This window comes from Anolis carolinensis, unplaced genomic scaffold, assembly GCF_035594765.1.
Source record: "Anolis carolinensis isolate JA03-04 unplaced genomic scaffold, rAnoCar3.1.pri scaffold_9, whole genome shotgun sequence".
NCBI classification, from domain to species: Eukaryota; Metazoa; Chordata; class Lepidosauria; order Squamata; family Dactyloidae; genus Anolis; species Anolis carolinensis.
The window spans coordinates 2,307,129-2,325,349 of NW_026943820.1; the positions used below are offsets into that span (position 1 = coordinate 2,307,129).

The 18,221-nt window shown below is 41.0% G+C and overlaps 1 protein-coding gene across 2 annotated transcripts in view; it reads right to left on the reverse strand.

Annotated features, from left to right (window-relative positions):
- The window catches only part of gse1 (Gse1 coiled-coil protein), a 417,176-nt gene that overhangs the window by 292,926 nt on the left and 106,029 nt on the right, over positions 1 to 18,221 (reverse strand). For both annotated transcript variants that reach the window (XM_003227120.4, XM_008120256.3), the window contains exon 2: positions 6,991 to 7,144. In XM_003227120.4, coding sequence (XP_003227168.3) covers positions 6,991 to 7,144 — 154 coding nt within the window. The remainder of the gene's footprint in view (positions 1 to 6,990; positions 7,145 to 18,221) is intronic.

Sequence of the window (18,221 nt, forward strand, 5' to 3'; positions counted from 1 at the left end):
AGTTCAGTGACTTGCCAAACTACAAACTTCATGATGGTGATGATGATGATGACGATGATATACATCATATTTAATTGTCATGGTTCAATGCCATGAGATTCTGGGAGTTGTAGTTTTGGGAAGGTCTTTGAAGTTCAGTGGCTTGCCAAACTACAAACTTCATGATGGTAATGATGATGATGATGATGATGATGATGATGATGATGATGATGATGATGATGATGATATACATCATTTTTAATTGTCATGGTTCAAAGCCATGAGATTCTGGGAGTTGTAGTTTTGGGAAGGTCTTTGCAGTTCAGTGGCTTGCCAAACTATAAACTTCCATGATAGTGATGATGATGATTATGATGATGATGATGATGATTAATATTATTATTATTATTATGATATACAGGTTGAACCGCATTTTAATTGTCGTGGCTCAAAGCCATGAGATTCTGGGAGTTGTAGTTTTGGGAAGGTCTTTGCAGTTCGGTAGCTATCCAAACGACAAACTTCAAATTATTGTTTTATATAATAGTGGCTTCATTTTGTGTTATACTGTGTGTTTATTTTATGCATATGTAAGCTGGGGAGGTGGGGTGGGGTACAAAAATAAAATTATTATTATTATTATTATTATTATTATTATTATTATTATTATTATTATTAAATCCCAAAAACTCTCCCCTTCAAGTGAGTCGATGGGCTTTTCAAAGGGAGGAAAAAAATACTTCTTTGCAGTGTCATTGTGTGTTTATTTTGTGCATATGTAAGCTGGGGAGATGTGGGTGGGGTACAAAAATAAAATTATTATTATTATTATTATTATTATTATTATTATTATTATTATTATTATTATATCCCAAAAAGTGTTCCCTTCAAGTCAGTCGATGGGCTTTTCAAAGGGAGGAAAAAATACTTCTTTGCAGTGTCATTGTGTGTTTATTTTATGCATATGTAAGCTGGGGAGATGTGGGTGGGGTACAAAAATAAAATTATTATTATTATTATTATTATTAAATTCCAAAAGTGAGTCGATGGGTTTTTCAATGGGGAAAAAAATACTTCTTTGCAGTGTCTTTTCAACTAGGCCACTGACTCCTACCGGCACAAACCAGGCTCCCTTTCCAAAAACTCCCCAAAACAAATGGTTGCAATATTTGGTTTCAGAGAACCGAAAGGAACAAATGCCCTTATCAGCAATGCCCACGAGGTACAAAGAGCCGCTTTTATCTCCCTGCCTTCGCTCATCTAGAGCCTCTTGTATCTTCCAACCCATAATTTTCCTGAGCTGAATGAATGCATTTGCGGCACCAGCACAATCGTATGCGGGAAATGCCTTAGGTTTGCATGTTCATCTCTAATTTAGCAAACTGCAACTGGTTTTGTTTATGTTTTAAGGGACTTACTTCAAATCACAAAGGTAAAGGTTTTCCCCTGACATTAAGTCCAGTTGACTTGGTTGGGGGTTGGTGCTCATCTCCACATCTAAGCCGAAGAGCCGGCGTTGTCCTTAGACACCTCCTAGGTCATGTGGCCACTGGCATGACTGCACAGAGCACCGTGACCTTCCCGCCAATAGGAGCGGTACCTATTGATCTACTTACATTTGCATGTTTTCGAACTGCTAGGTTGGCACAAGCTGGGGCTAACAGTGGGAGCTCACTCCGCTCCCGGATTCAAACCTGAGACCTTTCGTTTAGGAAGTTCAGCACCAAAGCTAGACATCTCCAAGGTGCTGTTACCTTCCCTCCAGAGCAGTACCTATTGATCTACTCAAATTTGCATGTTTTCAACCTGCTAAGTTGGCAGAAGCTGGGGCTAACAGCAGGAGCTTACCCTGTTCCCCTGATTCGAACCAGTGACCTTTCAGTCAGCAAGTTCAATAACTCAGCTAGACACCTCCAAGATCATGTAGCCACTGGCATGACTGCATGGAGCGCCATTACCTTTCCGCCAATAAGAGCAGTACCTATTGATCTACTCACATTTTGCATGTTTTCGAACTGCTACGTTGGCAGAAGCTGGGGCTGACAGCAGGAGCTCACTCCGCTCCCCGGATTCGAACCTGAGACCTTTCGGTCAGCAAGTTCAGCAGCTCAGCTAAACACCTCCAAGGTCATGTAGCCATGGGCGTGACTGCATGGAGCGCAGTTACCTTCCTGTCGGAGCAGTACCTATTGATCTACTCACACTCTGGGGGTTGGTGCTCATCTCCATTTCTAAGCCAAGGAGCTGGCATTGTCCGTAGACACCTCCAAGGTCATGTGGCCAATGGCATGACTGCATGGAGCGCCGTTACCTTCCTGCCAATAGAAGCAGTACCTATTGATCTACTCACATTTTGCATGTTTTCGAACTGCTAAGTTGGCAGAAGCTGGGACTGACAGCGGGAGCTCACTCCACTCCCCGGATTCAAACCTGTGACCTTTCGGTCTGCAGGTTCAGCAGCTCAGCTAGACACCTGCAAGGTCATGTGGCCATGGGCATGACTGCATGGAGCGCAGTTACCTTCCTGTCGGAGCAGTAGCTATTGATCTACTCACGCTTTGGGGGTTGGTGCTCATCTCCATTTCTAAGCCAAGGAGCTGGCATTGTCCGTAGACACCTCCAAGGTCATGTGGCCAATGGCATGACTGCATGGAGCGCCGTTACCTTCCTGCCAATAGAAGCAGTACCTATTGATCTACTCACATTTTGCATGTTTTCGAACTGCTAAGTTGGCAGAAGCTGGGACTGACAGCGGGAGCTCACTCCACTCCCCGGATTCAAACCTGTGACCTTTCGGTCTGCAGGTTCAGCAGCTCAGCTAGACACCTGCAAGGTCATGTAGCCATGGGCATGACTGCATGGAGCGCAGTTACCTTCCTGTCGGAGCAGTAGCTATTGATCTACTCACGCTTTGGGGGTTGGTGCTCATCTCCATTTCTAAGCCAAGGAGCTGGCATTGTCCGTAGACACCTCCAAGGTCATGTGGCCAATGGCATGACTGCATGGAGCGCCGTTACCTTCCTGCCAATAGAAGCAGTACCTATTGATCTACTCACATTTTGCATGTTTTCGAACTGCTAAGTTGGCAGAAGCTGGGACTGACAGCGGGAGCTCACTCCACTCCCCGGATTCAAACCTGTGACCTTTCGGTCTGCAGGTTCAGCAGCTCAGCTAGACACCTGCAAGGTCATGTAGCCATGGGCATGACTGCATGGAGCGCAGTTACCTTCCTGTCGGAGCAGTAGCTATTGATCTACTCACGCTCTGGGGGTTGGTGCTCATCTCCATTTCTAAGCCAAGGAGCTGGCATTGTCCGTAGACACCTCCAAGGTCATGTGGCCAATGGCATGACTGCATGGAGCGCCGTTACCTTCCTGCCAATAGAAGCAGTACCTATTGATCTACTCACATTTTGCATGTTTTCGAACTGCTAAGTTGGCAGAAGCTGGGACTGACAGCGGGAGCTCACTCCACTCCCCGGATTCAAACCTGTGACCTTTCGGTCTGCAGGTTCAGCAGCTCAGCTAGACACCTGCAAGGTCATGTGGCCATGGGCATGACTGCATGGAGCGCAGTTACCTTCCTGTCGGAGCAGTAGCTATTGATCTACTCACGCTCTGGGGGTTGGTGCTCATCTCCATTTCTAAGCCAAGGAGCTGGCATTGTCCGTAGACACCTCCAAGGTCATGTGGCCAATGGCATGACTGCATGGAGCGCCGTTACCTTCCTGCCAATAGAAGCAGTACCTATTGATCTACTCACATTTTGCATGTTTTCGAACTGCTAAGTCAGCAGAAGCTGGGGCTGACAGCGGGAGCTCATTCTGCTCCCTGGATTCGAACCTGCGACCTTTCGGTCAGCAAGTGCAGCAGCTCAGCGGTTTAACCCGCTGCACCACCATGGGGCTCCTATGTAAAACTTCAACAGGATGCAAAAGGGTTGGGAAAGGATGAAAGGGTGCAAAGCACGAGTGCATTTGCATTGAATGCAGTTGGCCATTTAATGCAAAGCTGTAGTTTTGCAAGGTTTTTAGCCTCCCTTCGGATGCCTTTCTCCCTTCGGTGCTTTGCTTTCCAGGCCAGAAACCCTTCTTTTGGGTCTGGATTTGGCTTTCTGGACGGAGCAACGGAGGAAAGAGGCCTTGTTGAGGAATGGAGTAATTCCTCCTTAATCTCGTTCTAAGCTCTCTCTCGGTAAGAACGGCGCAGAAGTGAAATCGTGGGCTAAGCCAGCCTTTCCCAACCGCTTCACCTTGGATGAACCTCTGACATAATTTCCAGGTTTAAGGGAACCCCCACGTGAGCATTCTTCCCAATTGTATACCCTCAGAGCTGGGGAAAGGCCAAGGAAAGTATAATAAGTTGGTTATGGAGTTGCGTTCATCAGTTAGGTCTATCCATAAGTCCAATGTACATCCAAGAATAAGGATATACCAGGTTTGGAGAAGATCCATCAAGCCATGTAAGAGCAATTGTGACACAAACAATCCAACATAGGTACATACTTTGACTTTGAGATATGCCAGGTTTGTTCAAGGTCTATCAAGCCATATAGGAACTTCATACATACGTTGACTTTGAGATATGCCAGGTTTAGATACACCAGGTTTGGTCAAGCTCCATCAAGCCATGAAGGAGCATTTGTAATACAAACAATCCAATATACATACTTTGACCTTGAGCTATACCAGGTTTAGATATACCAGATTTGGTCAAGAACCATCAAGCCACGTAGAAGCATTTGTGATATGAAGAATGCAACCAACATGCTTTGACCTTTAGCTATACCAGGTTTGGTCAAGATTCATCAAGCCATGTACGAGCAATTGTGGCACAAACAAACCAACATACATACTTTGACTTTGGTTTGGTCAAGGTCTATCAAGCCATGAAGGAGCATCATATATGCACTGACTTTTAGATATGCCAGGTCTAGATATACCAAGTCTGGTCAAGATCCATCAAGCCACATAAGAGCAATTGTCATACAAACAATTCAACATACGTACGTTGACCTTTAGATACTCCAGGTTTGGTGTATCTAAAGGTCAAAGTATGTATGTTGGATTGTTTGTATCACTAGGTTTGGTCAAGTTCCATCAAGCCATGTAAGAGCAATTGTGACACAAACAATCTAACATACATATGTAGACTTTGAAATATACCAGGTTTGGTCAAGGTCTATCAAACCATGAAGGAACGTCATATATACTTTGATTTTTAGATATGCCAGGTTTAGATAGACAGTACCAGGTTTGGTCAAGATCCATCAAGCCATGTAAGAGCTTCATGTGTTTGTTGACTTTTAAATATAGCAGGTTTAGATATACCAGGTTTGGTTAAGAACCAACAATCCATGTAGAAGCATTTGTGATATGAACAAGGCAACCTATATACTTTGACCTTTAGCTATACCAGGTTTGGTCAAGATCCATCAAGCCATGTAGGAGAATCATACGTATGTTGACTTTAAGATATGCTAGATCTAGATATACAAAATCTGATCAAGATCCATAAAGCCATGTACGTGCATTTATGAGATAAATAATCCAACATACATACTTTGACTTTTAGATATACAGTACCAGGTTTGGTCAAGATCTATCAAGCCATGTATGAAGTGTCATTCATACTATGACTTTCAGATATACCAGGTTTGGTCAAGATCTATCAAGCCATGTAGGAGTATCATATGTACATTGACTTTAAGATATGCTAGATTTAGATATACCAAGTCTGTCAAGATCCATCAAGCCATGTAGGAGCATTTGTGATATGAACAACCCAACATACATACATCGACTTTCAGATATACCTGGTTTAGATATACCAGGTTTGGTCAAGATCCCTCAAGCCATTTAGAAACATCATACATACGTTGACGTTTAGATATATCAGGTTTGGTCAAGGTCTATCAAGCCATATAGGAGCAATTGTGATACAAACAATTCAACATACATATTTTGATTTATAGATATACCCGGTTTAGATATACCAGGTTTGGTCAAGATCCCTCAAGTCATGTAGGAGCATTTGTGATATGAAGAATCCAACATACATACTTCAACTTTTAGATATACTAAGTTTAGATATACCAGGTTCGGTCAAGATCCATCAAGCTATGTAGGAGCATCATACATACGTTGACTTTTAGACATACCAGGTTTGGTCAAGGTCTATCAAGCCATCTAGAAGCATATGGGATATAAACAATCCAACATACATATGTTGACTTTTAGATACACCAGGTTTGGTCAAGGTCTATCAAGCCATCTAGAAGCATATGGGATATAAACAATCCAACATACATACGTTGACTTTTAGATACACCAGGTTTGGTCAAGGTCTATCAAGCCATCTAGAAGCATATGGGATATAAACAATCCAACATACATACGTTGACTTTTAGATACACCAGGTTTGGTCAAGGTCTATCAAGCTATCTAGAAGCATATGGGATATAAACAATCCAACATACATACGTTGACTTTTAGATACACCAGGTTTGGTCAAGGTCTATCAAGCCATGTAGGGGCATCACACATACTTTGACTTTTAGATATGCTAGATTTAGATATACCAAGTCCGGTCAAGATCCATCAAGCCATGTAGAAACATCTGTGATATGAACAATCCAACATACATACTTCAACTTTTAGATACACCAGGTTTGGTCAAGGTCTATCAAGCCATGTAGGGACATCACACATACGTTGACTTTTAGATATGCTAGATTTAGATATATCAGGTTTGGTCAAGGTCTATCAAGCTATGTAGGAGCAGTTGTGATACAAACAATCCAACATACTGTACATACTTTGACTTTTAGATCTATGGAAAGTAAACAACTCATCCAAATCTCTTTCTCTCTCCAAAAGTGTTTCCCACACTTTGGTCGCCGTCCTCTCTCCACAAACATGCAAGCCCTAATCCCAAATATCTTGCAACCTTGTGTGGTTGCACAGACACAGAGGCCGCACCATAGGTCACAACAACATTCGCAGGGTCTTACTTGTGGCTGTCTGGGCTGGGCTTTCCACATCCAAGCCAGCCCTGTGATCCTGAATGGGTCCGTTCCCTGGCGCCGTGGCCTCCGAAGTGCGCGGCGTGGCTTCGCTCGCAGCGAGTTTTAGCGCAGGAGCCTCCAAAGGAAAGGCGGCCGGGGCCTGGAAGAGAAGACAGCAAGGTAAGAAACACAAACACTGCAAAAAATTATATAAACACTCATATTAAATAGGAGAGGAGGCATTATTATTATTATTATTAATATTAATATTGACACAACAACATTGTATGACACAGCAAAGAAGATAGATATGCTGGTTTTCGTATCACAAAATCACAAGTCGAACACTTCCCAAGGACTGTGTGATTATTATTATTATTATTATTATTATTATTATTAATTTCTACCCCAACAACCCAAGATGGACATTGCAATTCGCCCTTTTCCAAACTCAAGGTGCATTGCACATGTGTGCAAAACACGCACACACAGGTGCTGCTTGCAGCATGAAACAGGAAACATATCTGTGCCTAAGATTGGATATTATTATTATTATTATTATTATTATTATTATTATTATTATTAATTTCTACCCCAACAACCCAAGATGGGCATTGCAATTCTCCCTTTTCCAAACTCAAGGTGCATTGCACATGTGTGCAAACATACACACAGATCTGCTTTCAGCATGAAACAGAAAACATATCAATGCCTAAGATTGGATATTATTATTATTATTATTATTATTATTATTATTATTATTATTATTTTGTGTCTTGACCACCTCTCCTTGTGGCTCAAAACCCACAAACACTGCAACAGACACAGTCAAAACACACAAACATTGCAAAACATTATATAAACACACATATCAAATAGGAGGCATTATTATTATTATTATTATTATTATTATTATTATTATTATTATTATTAATTTATACTCCAACGACCCAAGATGGGCATTGCATTTCTCCCTTTTCCAAACTCAAGGTGCATTGCACATGTGTGCAAAACATACACACAGGTCCTGCTTTCAGCATGAAACAGGAAACATATCCATGCCTGAGATTGGTTATTATTATTATTGACACAACAACATTGTATGAAACAGCAAACAAGATAGATATGCTGGATTTCGTATCACAAAATCACAAGTCAAACACTTCCCAAGTGTCTAGGACTGTGTGATGTTTATTATTATTATTATTATTATTATTATTATTATTATTATTATTATTATTAATATTGTATGACACAGCAAACAAGATCTATATGCTGGATTTCATATCACAAAATCACAAGTCAAACACTTCCCAAGTGTCTAGGACTGTGTGGTTATTATTTTATTATAACACAGCAAACAAGATAGATATGCTGGATTTCGTATCACAAAATAATAATAATAATAATGACCCAAGATGGGCATTGCAATTCTCCCTTTTCCCAACTCAAGGTGCATTGCACATGTGTGCAAAACATACACACAGGTCCTGCTTTCAGCATGAAACAGGAAACATATCTGTGCCTATGTTTGGATATTATTATTATTATTATTATTATTATTATTATTATTATTATTATTATTTTATGTCTTGACCGCCTCTCTTTGTGGCTCGAAACACACAAGCATTGCAAAAATTATATAAACAACACATATTAAATAGGAGAGGAGGCATTGTTATTATTATATTAAAAATAATAATAATATTTTCTACCCTGTTTTATCTCTGTCCATAAATGTAGTAAACAACAATGGCCCATCCCTGACTTGAACCAGCCTGAGAAGAAACCTGAGAGATCCATTCCTTCCTTGCCTTTTGCAACGGTTGCCTGTCGCAATCCTTTTGACCGTTGTTTATTTGTCTTTGAAGACAGCATTGATTGGCGCAACCTGCGCATTGGGCAACCCCAAGCATTGCATTGCAAGCCTTTATTCCCACTGCATCTTGAGCAACGTAATCCTCGACCGGAAACCTCCTCCGCCGGCTCTTCAGAAAAGGTATCCAAAGTGAGTTGCAACCTTCACCTTGCCTCCCCCTCCAATGCCATTTAACAATACCTCCCAATACCATTTAACAGCTCAAGTGGTGCCAAAGTGTGCTAATTTTGCAATGTAGATGCAGCTATAGTCCCTGACATGTACAAGGCAGCACACATGCACATGAGGTCCATGTGCCTGGGGTTCGTCTCTGAATATCGGACTCTTCCCAAAAGCCTGGGATATTAGAGGTATTTCCCAAATTACAAAATCATTCCCTTCCCAACCCCACCAGTATTCAGATTTGGGCGTATGGGGTATGTGTGCCAAATGTGGTCCAGTGAATGGAAACACATCCTGCATCTCAGATATTTACATCACGATTCATAGTAGCGAAATGACAGTTACGAAGTAGCAATGAAAACAACGTTATGTTGGAAACAGATTCATGTACATCTAGAAAAGATATTAAATACAAATGTTAAAATGACACCACAAATGTACATTTTGAACATGCCCTAAGAAGAATTGGAAAGGAAATATGGAAGAATCTTGTTTTTTGTGACAGTGGCAGCTCAGATAGTATACGCTAGATATTGGAAAACCTCAGAGGTAATAATAATAATAATAATAATAATAATAATAATAATAATAATAATAATAATAATAATAACCCTAAGGAGAAGACCTGGCTCTGGCTCACAAATGGGACCCTGAAGAAGGAGACAGAAGGCCTGATCCTTGCAGCCCAGGAGCAAGTCATTAGGACAAAGGCAATTAATAATAATAATAATAATAATAATAATAGAAGACCTGGCTCTGGTTCACGAATGGGACCCTGAAGAAGGAGACAGAAGGCCTGATCCTTGCAGCCCAGGAGCAAGACATCAGGACAAAGGCAATTATTAATAATAATAATAATAATAATAATAATAATAATAATAAAAGACCTGGCTCTGGTTCACGAATGGGACCCTGAAGAAGGAGACAGAAGGCCTGATCCTTGCAGCCCAGGAGCAAGACATCAGGACAAAGGCAATTAATAATAATAATAATAATAATAATAATAATAATAATAATAATAGAAGACCTGGCTCTGGCTCACGAATGGGACCCTGAAGAAGGAGACAGAAGGCCTGATCCTTGCAGCCCAGGAGCAAGACATCAGGACAAAGGCAATTAATAATAATAATAATAATAATAATAATAATAATAATAATAATAATAATAGAAGACCTGGCTCTGGTTCACGAATGGGACCATGAAGAAGGAGACAGAAGGCCTGATCCTTGCAGCCCAGGAGCAAGCCATCAGAACAAAGGCAATTCAGGCCAAGATCGAAAAATCAGCTGATGACCCAAAATGCAGACTGTGCAAGAAAACTGACGAAACCATTGATCATCTCCTCAGCTGCTGTAAGAAAATTGCACAGACAGACTACAAACAGAGGCACAACTATGTGGCCCAAATGATCCATTGGAACTTATGCCTCAAGTCCCACCTCCCAGCAGCAAAGAACTGGTGGGATCACAAACCTGCAAAAATATTGGAAAATGAGCACGCAAAGATACCGTGGGACTTCCGAATCCAGACTGACAAAGTTCTGGAACACAACACACCAGACATCACAGTTGTGGAAAAGATAAAGGTTTGGATCATGGATGTCGCCATCCCAGGTGACAGTCGCATTGACGAAAAACAACAGGAAAAACTCAGCCGCTCTCAGGACCTCAAGATTGAACTTCAAAGACTCTGGCAGAAACCAGTGCAGGTGGTCCCGGTGGTGATGGGCACATTGGGTGCCGTGCCAAAAGACCTCAGCCGGAAACAATAGACATTGACAAAATTATGATCTGCCAGCTGCAAAAGGCCACCCTGCTGGGATCTGCACGCATCATCCGGAAATACATCACACAGTCCTAGACACTTGGGAAGTGTTCGACTTGTGGTTTTGTGATATGAAATCCAGCATGTCTATCTTGTTTGCTGTGTCATAATAAAATAATAATAATAACTTTATTTTTATACCCCGCCCCATCTCCCCGAAAGGACTCGGGGCGGCTTACATGGGGCCTTGCCCGATAAAACAATCAAATATCAAAACACAGCAATAAAACAGTTATCCAATAAAAACATCAATTACAGTAAAAACAATCGTTAAAATCAACCTCCCTTAGTAGAACTGGAACAATATATTACAGAGTTGCTGATGATGGACAAAATAACAACGGACTTAAGAGAAGAACCTTTAGAGAACTTTGTTAATGAATGGCAACCAATGATCCAACATTTCAATGTAAAATTAATCTAAAAATGTACATAGAGGAAGCCAATAGACTGAAGGCAAGGAGGAAACGGATATAAATTTGGAACGTATAATATTTGTATATGTACTATACAAACAGAAGCCTGTGACCCCTTATTGAAAATATATTGTCTGAGAAATGATTATGAAAGACTAATAGATGAAAGTATTGCACTGTATGCAACAAATACCTTCAATGTATGTATATTTGAATGAATGAAAATAAATAAACATTATATATATATAAAGAAAACAATGTTATGGTTGGGTGTTGTAAGCCGCCTTGAGCGGGGTAAAAGGCGGGGTAAAAATGTTGTAAATAAATAAAATAATAAATAACATGAGGAACTGTATTCAGGGGTCTTGGCATTGGGAAGGTTGAGAACTACTGGCCTAGAAAGAGTGATCATCACATCTCCCTGTGCCTCAGTTTCCAGAGAGGAATGGAAAAGGTGTCTTTCTTTCTCCACCTTGGTCGGGATGCAGGTTTCCCGGTGGGATTGCGAAGGGGAAACTGAGGCTCCTTTGATGTCTCCCCGAATCCTCCGCCATCAAACGAGGACGCTTGGCCCAGCGTTTGATGAGGCACGGCCTCGGTAATTGCCTCTGATCCGAAGACATCATGTTCTTCGTCTGCCTGCATTAAGGGAGGCCTGCGCATCCCTCGGGGAAGGAAGGCAGCGCATGATGAGAAGTAATGCGCGAGGAAGTGAGAGGCGAGCGAAGGAAGGAAGGAAGGAAGGAAAGAACGAGAAGCAGGCCGTCCCTTCTGTCACCTGCAGCCGCCGCAGGTCCCTTTCCAGCGTGGAATAATATCCACAAGCATCCAAACCACTCCGCTTTGCAAGCAAAATGTGCCGTTTCTTGTTTCTGCAGAGGAAAGCCCTATTCGGAGCCAAAGAGCAAAAATTTGCAAGGATCTAATCAGTGCAAGGAGACCCCGTGGCGAAGTGCGTTAAAGTGATGAGCTGCTAAACTTGGAGACCAAAAGGTCCCAGGTTCAAATCCCGGGAGAGTCTTGAGCGCCCGCTGTTAGCTCCAGCTCCTGCCAACCTAGCAGTTTGAAAACATGCCAATATGAGTAGATCACTAGGTACTGCTCCGACTGCGGTGCTTCATGCAGTCATGCCTATGGCCACATGACCTTGGAGGTGTCTGCGGACAACACCGGCTCTTCGGCTTAGAAATAGAGATGAGCACCAACCCCCAGAGTCAGTCAGGACTGGACTTAAAGTCAGGGGAAACCTTTACCTTTACCTAATCAGTGCATGGCATGCAATTGGCAAAGGAGGGTGCAAAGATAAAAGAGTACGAAAGGGAAACTGAGGAAAGCATGAGGACAGGAACAGGAGCCGAAAGTGGCCAAGAGAAATGGTAGGGGAAACTAAAGCAGCACAGACACTGCAACAGGACGCAACCACATAGAGAATATTTTTAGAATACCAAGATCGAGACCCTAAATAATAACTAAAAACTGGATGTAATGCAGTTGAGGCGGCAGTGGCACAATGGGCTAAACCTTTGCGCTGTTGAACTGCTGACCTGAAGGTTGGCAGTTCAAACGATCTCATAAGACCTTAGGTTAGCAAAGAGACCTCCAAAGACCATCTAGATGGTCTCATAAGGCCGTAGCTAAGCAAAGAGACCCTCAAAGGTCATCTAGATGATCTCATAAGACTACTAGAAGACCATAGATAAGGAAAGGGACCCTCAAAGACCATCTAGACAGTCTCATAAGACCATAGGTAAGGAAAGGGACCTCCAATGACCATCTAGATCGTCTCATAAGACCATAGGTAAGCAAAGAGACCCCCAAAGACCATCTAGACGGTTCTCATAAGACCACAGGTAAGGAAAGGGACCTCCAAAGACCATCTAGATGGTCTCATAAGACCATAGGTAAGGAAAGGGACCCTCAAAGGCCATCTAGATGATCTCATAAGGCCATCAGAAGACCATAGGTAAGGAAAGGGACCCTCAAAGGCCATCTAGATGATCTCATAAGGCCATCAGAAGACCATAAGTAAGGAAAGGGACCCTCAAAGACCACCTAGATGATTTCATAAGACCATAGGTAAGGAAAGGGGCCCTCAAAGGCCGTCTAGAGGGTCTCATAAGGCCATAGCTAAGCAAAGAGACCTTCAAAGACCATCTAGACCAGGGGTCCCCAAACTTTTTAAGCCGAGGGCCGGTCCACAATCCTTCAGACTGTTGAGGGGCCGGATTATCATTTGAAAAAAAAATACAAATTCCGATGCACACTGCACATGTCTTATTTGTAGTGCAAAAACAACAACAACAACAACAACAAAAGAACAATACAATATTTAAAAATAAAAATAATTTTAACCAACATACATTTATCAGGATTTCAATGGGAAGTGTGCTCCTGCTTCTGGCCAATGAGATAGTGAAGTTAATTAGGGTTGTTGTTGTTGTTGTTGTTGTTGTTGTTGTTGTTGTGTGCCTTCAAGTCATTTCAGACTTTGGGCGAGCCTAAGTCTAAAATGTATTTATTTATTATTAAGTATTTTATTTACTACATTTGTATCACACCCTTCTCACCCCAAAGGGGACTCAGAGTGGCTTACAAATTATATGTACATACAATATATTATATTATTAGCATAACACAATATTAGCATTATATATTACTATATTGAACTATACCACTATACTGTAATATTATCAGTAATATTATATGTAATATAGAATATATAATTAATATTATTATATGGTATTATTATTAGTGTTATATTGTATTACATTATAATATTATGATCAATATTATATGTATATACAATATATTATATTATAAAACTGAGGGTGGGGGCCAGGTCAATGACCTCGGAGGGCTGCATCTGGCCCCCAGGCCTTAGTTTGGGGACCCTTGGTCTAGAGCAGGGGTCCCCAAACATTTTAAGCAGAGGGCCAGTCCACAATCCTTCAGACTGTGGAGGGGCCGAATTATCATTTGAAAAAAAATACAAACAAATTCCTATGCACACTGCACATGTCTTATTTGTAGTGCAGCAACAACAACAACAACGAAAAACAATACAATATTTAAAAATGAAAACAATTTTAACCAACATAAACCTATTAGGATTTCAATGGAAAGTGTGGGCCTGCTACTGGCCAATGAGGTAGTCAAGTTAATTAGGATTGTTGTTGTTGTTGTGCGCCTTCAAGTCATGTCAGACTTTGGCCGAGCCCAAGTCTGACATTAATTATTTATTTACTGCATTTATTTACTACATTTATATCCCACCCTTCTCACCCTGAAGGGGACTCAGAGCAGCGGTATGTACATACAATATATTATATTATTAGCATAACACAATATTAGCATTATATATTACTACTAGCTGTGCCCGGCCATGTGTTGCTGTGGCTAGGACTAGGATTTTACTTTTCTTTTTGTTGTATGAACGTAGGGGCGTGGATGAGAGATGGTGCTGTCAATTTTCGAGGTTGTAGGGCATTTAGTTTAGTTGTTTTGACTGGTGCCGTGATTCCATTACCCTTTTATATATATAGATATTGAACTATACCACTATACTATTATATAATATGTAATATATACCATATAATTAATATTATTATATGGTATTACTATTAGTATTATATTGTATAACATAAGATTATCAATATTATATGTATATACAATATATTATATTATTAAAACTGATATAAAAATATTATGTTATAAAACTGAGGGCGGGGGCCGGGTAAATGACCTTGGAGGGCCGCATCCGGCCCCCGGGCCTTAGTTTGGGGACCCCTGGTCTAGAGGGTCTCATAGGTAAGGAAAGTAACCTCCAAAAGCCATCTAGATGTTCTCATAAGGCCATAGCTAAGCAAAGAGACCTTCAAAGACCATCTAGACGATCTCATAAGACCATAGGTAAGCAAAGAGACCTCCAAAGACCAGGTAGACTTAGGTCAACCCTAAGTCTAAAGTTTAGGACATGGGCCAGGCCAATGGCCTTACTTTGGGGACCCCTGCTCTAAACCTTCATCCAAGTCAATAATAAAGATGGTGGGCAGGTCTGGGCCCGGGACGGAACCCTCTTTACGGCACCCAAGTAGTCCCTTCTTTCCAGGATGACTTCAGGCAAGGGCCTGTTCACTTTGAGGAGTATCGAGGCAGTATTTGGGGAAGGGGGAGCTGTTTTGTTTTGACTCTCTTCGTGTCTTCCCCCCCCCCCCCCTCCGCTCCCTTTGCTATCTGTCAGGAAATCATCCCCGTTACACAGATAAGAAATAATTGATGCAAAGGAGCCATCTGTTTGCAAATGCGGAGGATCTGCTCAATTAGGAGGGATCTGTCCGGCCAGATAAAGGAGGAGGGCTCCTTCGGCCTGGCCTTGTCCTCAAAGCCTCACAACGAATTAGATCTCGGTGCAGTGATGATTTGGGCGCAAGGTTGCTATCTATCTACAAGCAGTGCCCCGTGGCATTTTGGGGCAGGGTCTATGGGAATATACTGTATATACTTGAGTATAAGCCTAGTTTTTTAGCCCTTTTTTTAAGACTGAAAAAGCCCCCCTCGGCTTATACTCAGGTGAGGGTCCTGGTTGGCTTATATTTGAGTCAGCTTATACTCGAGAATATATGGTACATTTATTATTTTTCTCTATTATTATTGGTATTATTACATTTATTATTTTTCTCTATTATTGTTGCTACTATTACATTTATTTTACTCTATTTTTATTATTAATAATACATTTATTATTTCACTCTGATCTTAATATAATAATAATAATTATAATAATAATAATTTTATTTTTGTACCCCGCCACCATCTTTCCCCAGAGGGACTCGGAGCGGCCCACAGATATAAAAACAGCATACAGTGATAGCAAATATAAATATCAAATACAAAAACACACAAATAAATTTAAAAGACATTAAAAAAAATCACAACCATTATAAAACACATGAAAAACACAGCAATAAAAACATAAAATGAGCTGGGCAAAGTGCACTGAATGAAACTTGTAAACATGAAGGAAGGAAGTTAAGGTGCTACAAGATCATGGGAAGAACCTTAAACTGGGGTGAACTCTGAGGCTATTATAATATTATTATTATTATTATTATTATTATTATTATTATTATTATTATTATTATTATTGTTGTTGTTGTTGCATTTATTATTTTACTCTATTTATTATTACATTTATTATTTTCCTGTATTTATTATTTTATTGTATGACACAGCAAACAAGATAGATATGCTGGATTTTGTTTATTATTATTATTATTATTATTATTATTATTATTATTAGATGTGTTGTTTTACTCTATTATTATTAAAAGGATACATAAACACATTTACATTGAAGAAGATGAGAATCATGATTTGATCAGAGTCGGAGAGTCTTATCTTAAATTTGAGCTTGATGTAAATATTCAAAAAACATTTAACCTACCGATGCCTCAATTAATGTAATTTTATTTGTATCTCTTTTTATTTCTGAAATTTACCATTCTCAGTTTATACTTGAATCAATGTTTTCCCAGTTTTTCTGTGGTAAAATTAGATGCCTCGGCTTATATTCGGGTCGGCTTATACTTGAGTATATACGGTAAGTGGGGAAAAGAAATGGGATATTGGCTCTTCCACCGAAACATGACAGCATGTCAAAGTCAAGAGGAAACGGAGGTTGCAGTGCCAAAGAGACCCATGGGTCAACTATAATGAAGGTACAGTAGAGTCTCGCTTATCCAACCTTTGTTGGGAGGTGTTAGCTGGCCCTGATTCCTTCTTGTCTGGAATTCCCCTGTTTTCTGAGTGTTGTTGTTCATTTACTGCCCTGATTTTGGAGTTTTTCTAATACTGGGACCCAGATTGTGTTCATTTTCATCGTTTCCTCCTTTCTGTTGACATTGTCCATGTGCTGGTGGTCCAGCATTTCTATGTTCTCAAATAATGTGCTGTGTCCAGGAAACAATCAGGGCCAGCTAACACCTCCCAAGCAAGGCAGGCATCAGGCAAGCTTTGAAGCTGAAAATCTTTTAAATGCTAATCAAGGTGATTAATCCCTCCTTATTATCCAACATTTTGGCCCATTTGTGTTGGATAAGCGAGATTGTACTGTATCCAAAGGGATCCTGGAAGACGTCGGAGGCGTCCAGAAGGCGAATGCAGAAACCAACGAATGTTCGGCCCCCAAAAGCCCCCCCATTGACGTCACTTCCCACGCACGGGTCAAGTCGGCAGATGGCAGATTGATTCCCTCGCCCGTCTGCGAGTCAAAAAGACAAAAGGGTTCCTTTTCCTTTTACGCCGCTTGCGATTAATGCGGAGAGATGTTGCTGCCCTGACACCAACGTTGCGCCGTTGTGCCGCTCAAGAGCAGGCCGACCTCTTTAACATCTCCTTGTCCCTGCCAGGGGATCCTGCCGGGAGAAGTGTCAGCAACTAAAGATGTTGCACCCTCTTTTCATCTTATATCTCATCATATATCTATATCTATATCTATCTATCTATATATATAAAAGAGTGATGGCATCACGGCGACCCACAAAACAACAAAACTACAGGCCTCCCAACCTCAAAATTTGACAACACAACCCATCATCCACGCCTCTAGGTTGATACAACAAAAAGAAAAGAAAAATAAAGTCCTAATTAGAGGGAGAGGAATAATTGTTTTTATCCAATTGCTGCCAGTTTAGAGGGCTAAGCTCCGCCCACTTGGTCTCCTAGCAACCTACTCAGTCCAGGAGACAGGCACAGTTAGGCCTCAGGCCTCTTCCACACTGCCTATAAGATACAGATTATCTGATTTTAACTGGATTATATGGCAGTGTAGACTCAAGGCTATATTACCCATTTAGAATCTTATATTATCTGCTTTGAACTGGATTATCTTGACTCCACACTGCCAGATAATCCACTTCAGTGTGCATTTTATACAGCTGTGTAGAAGGGGCAGTTCC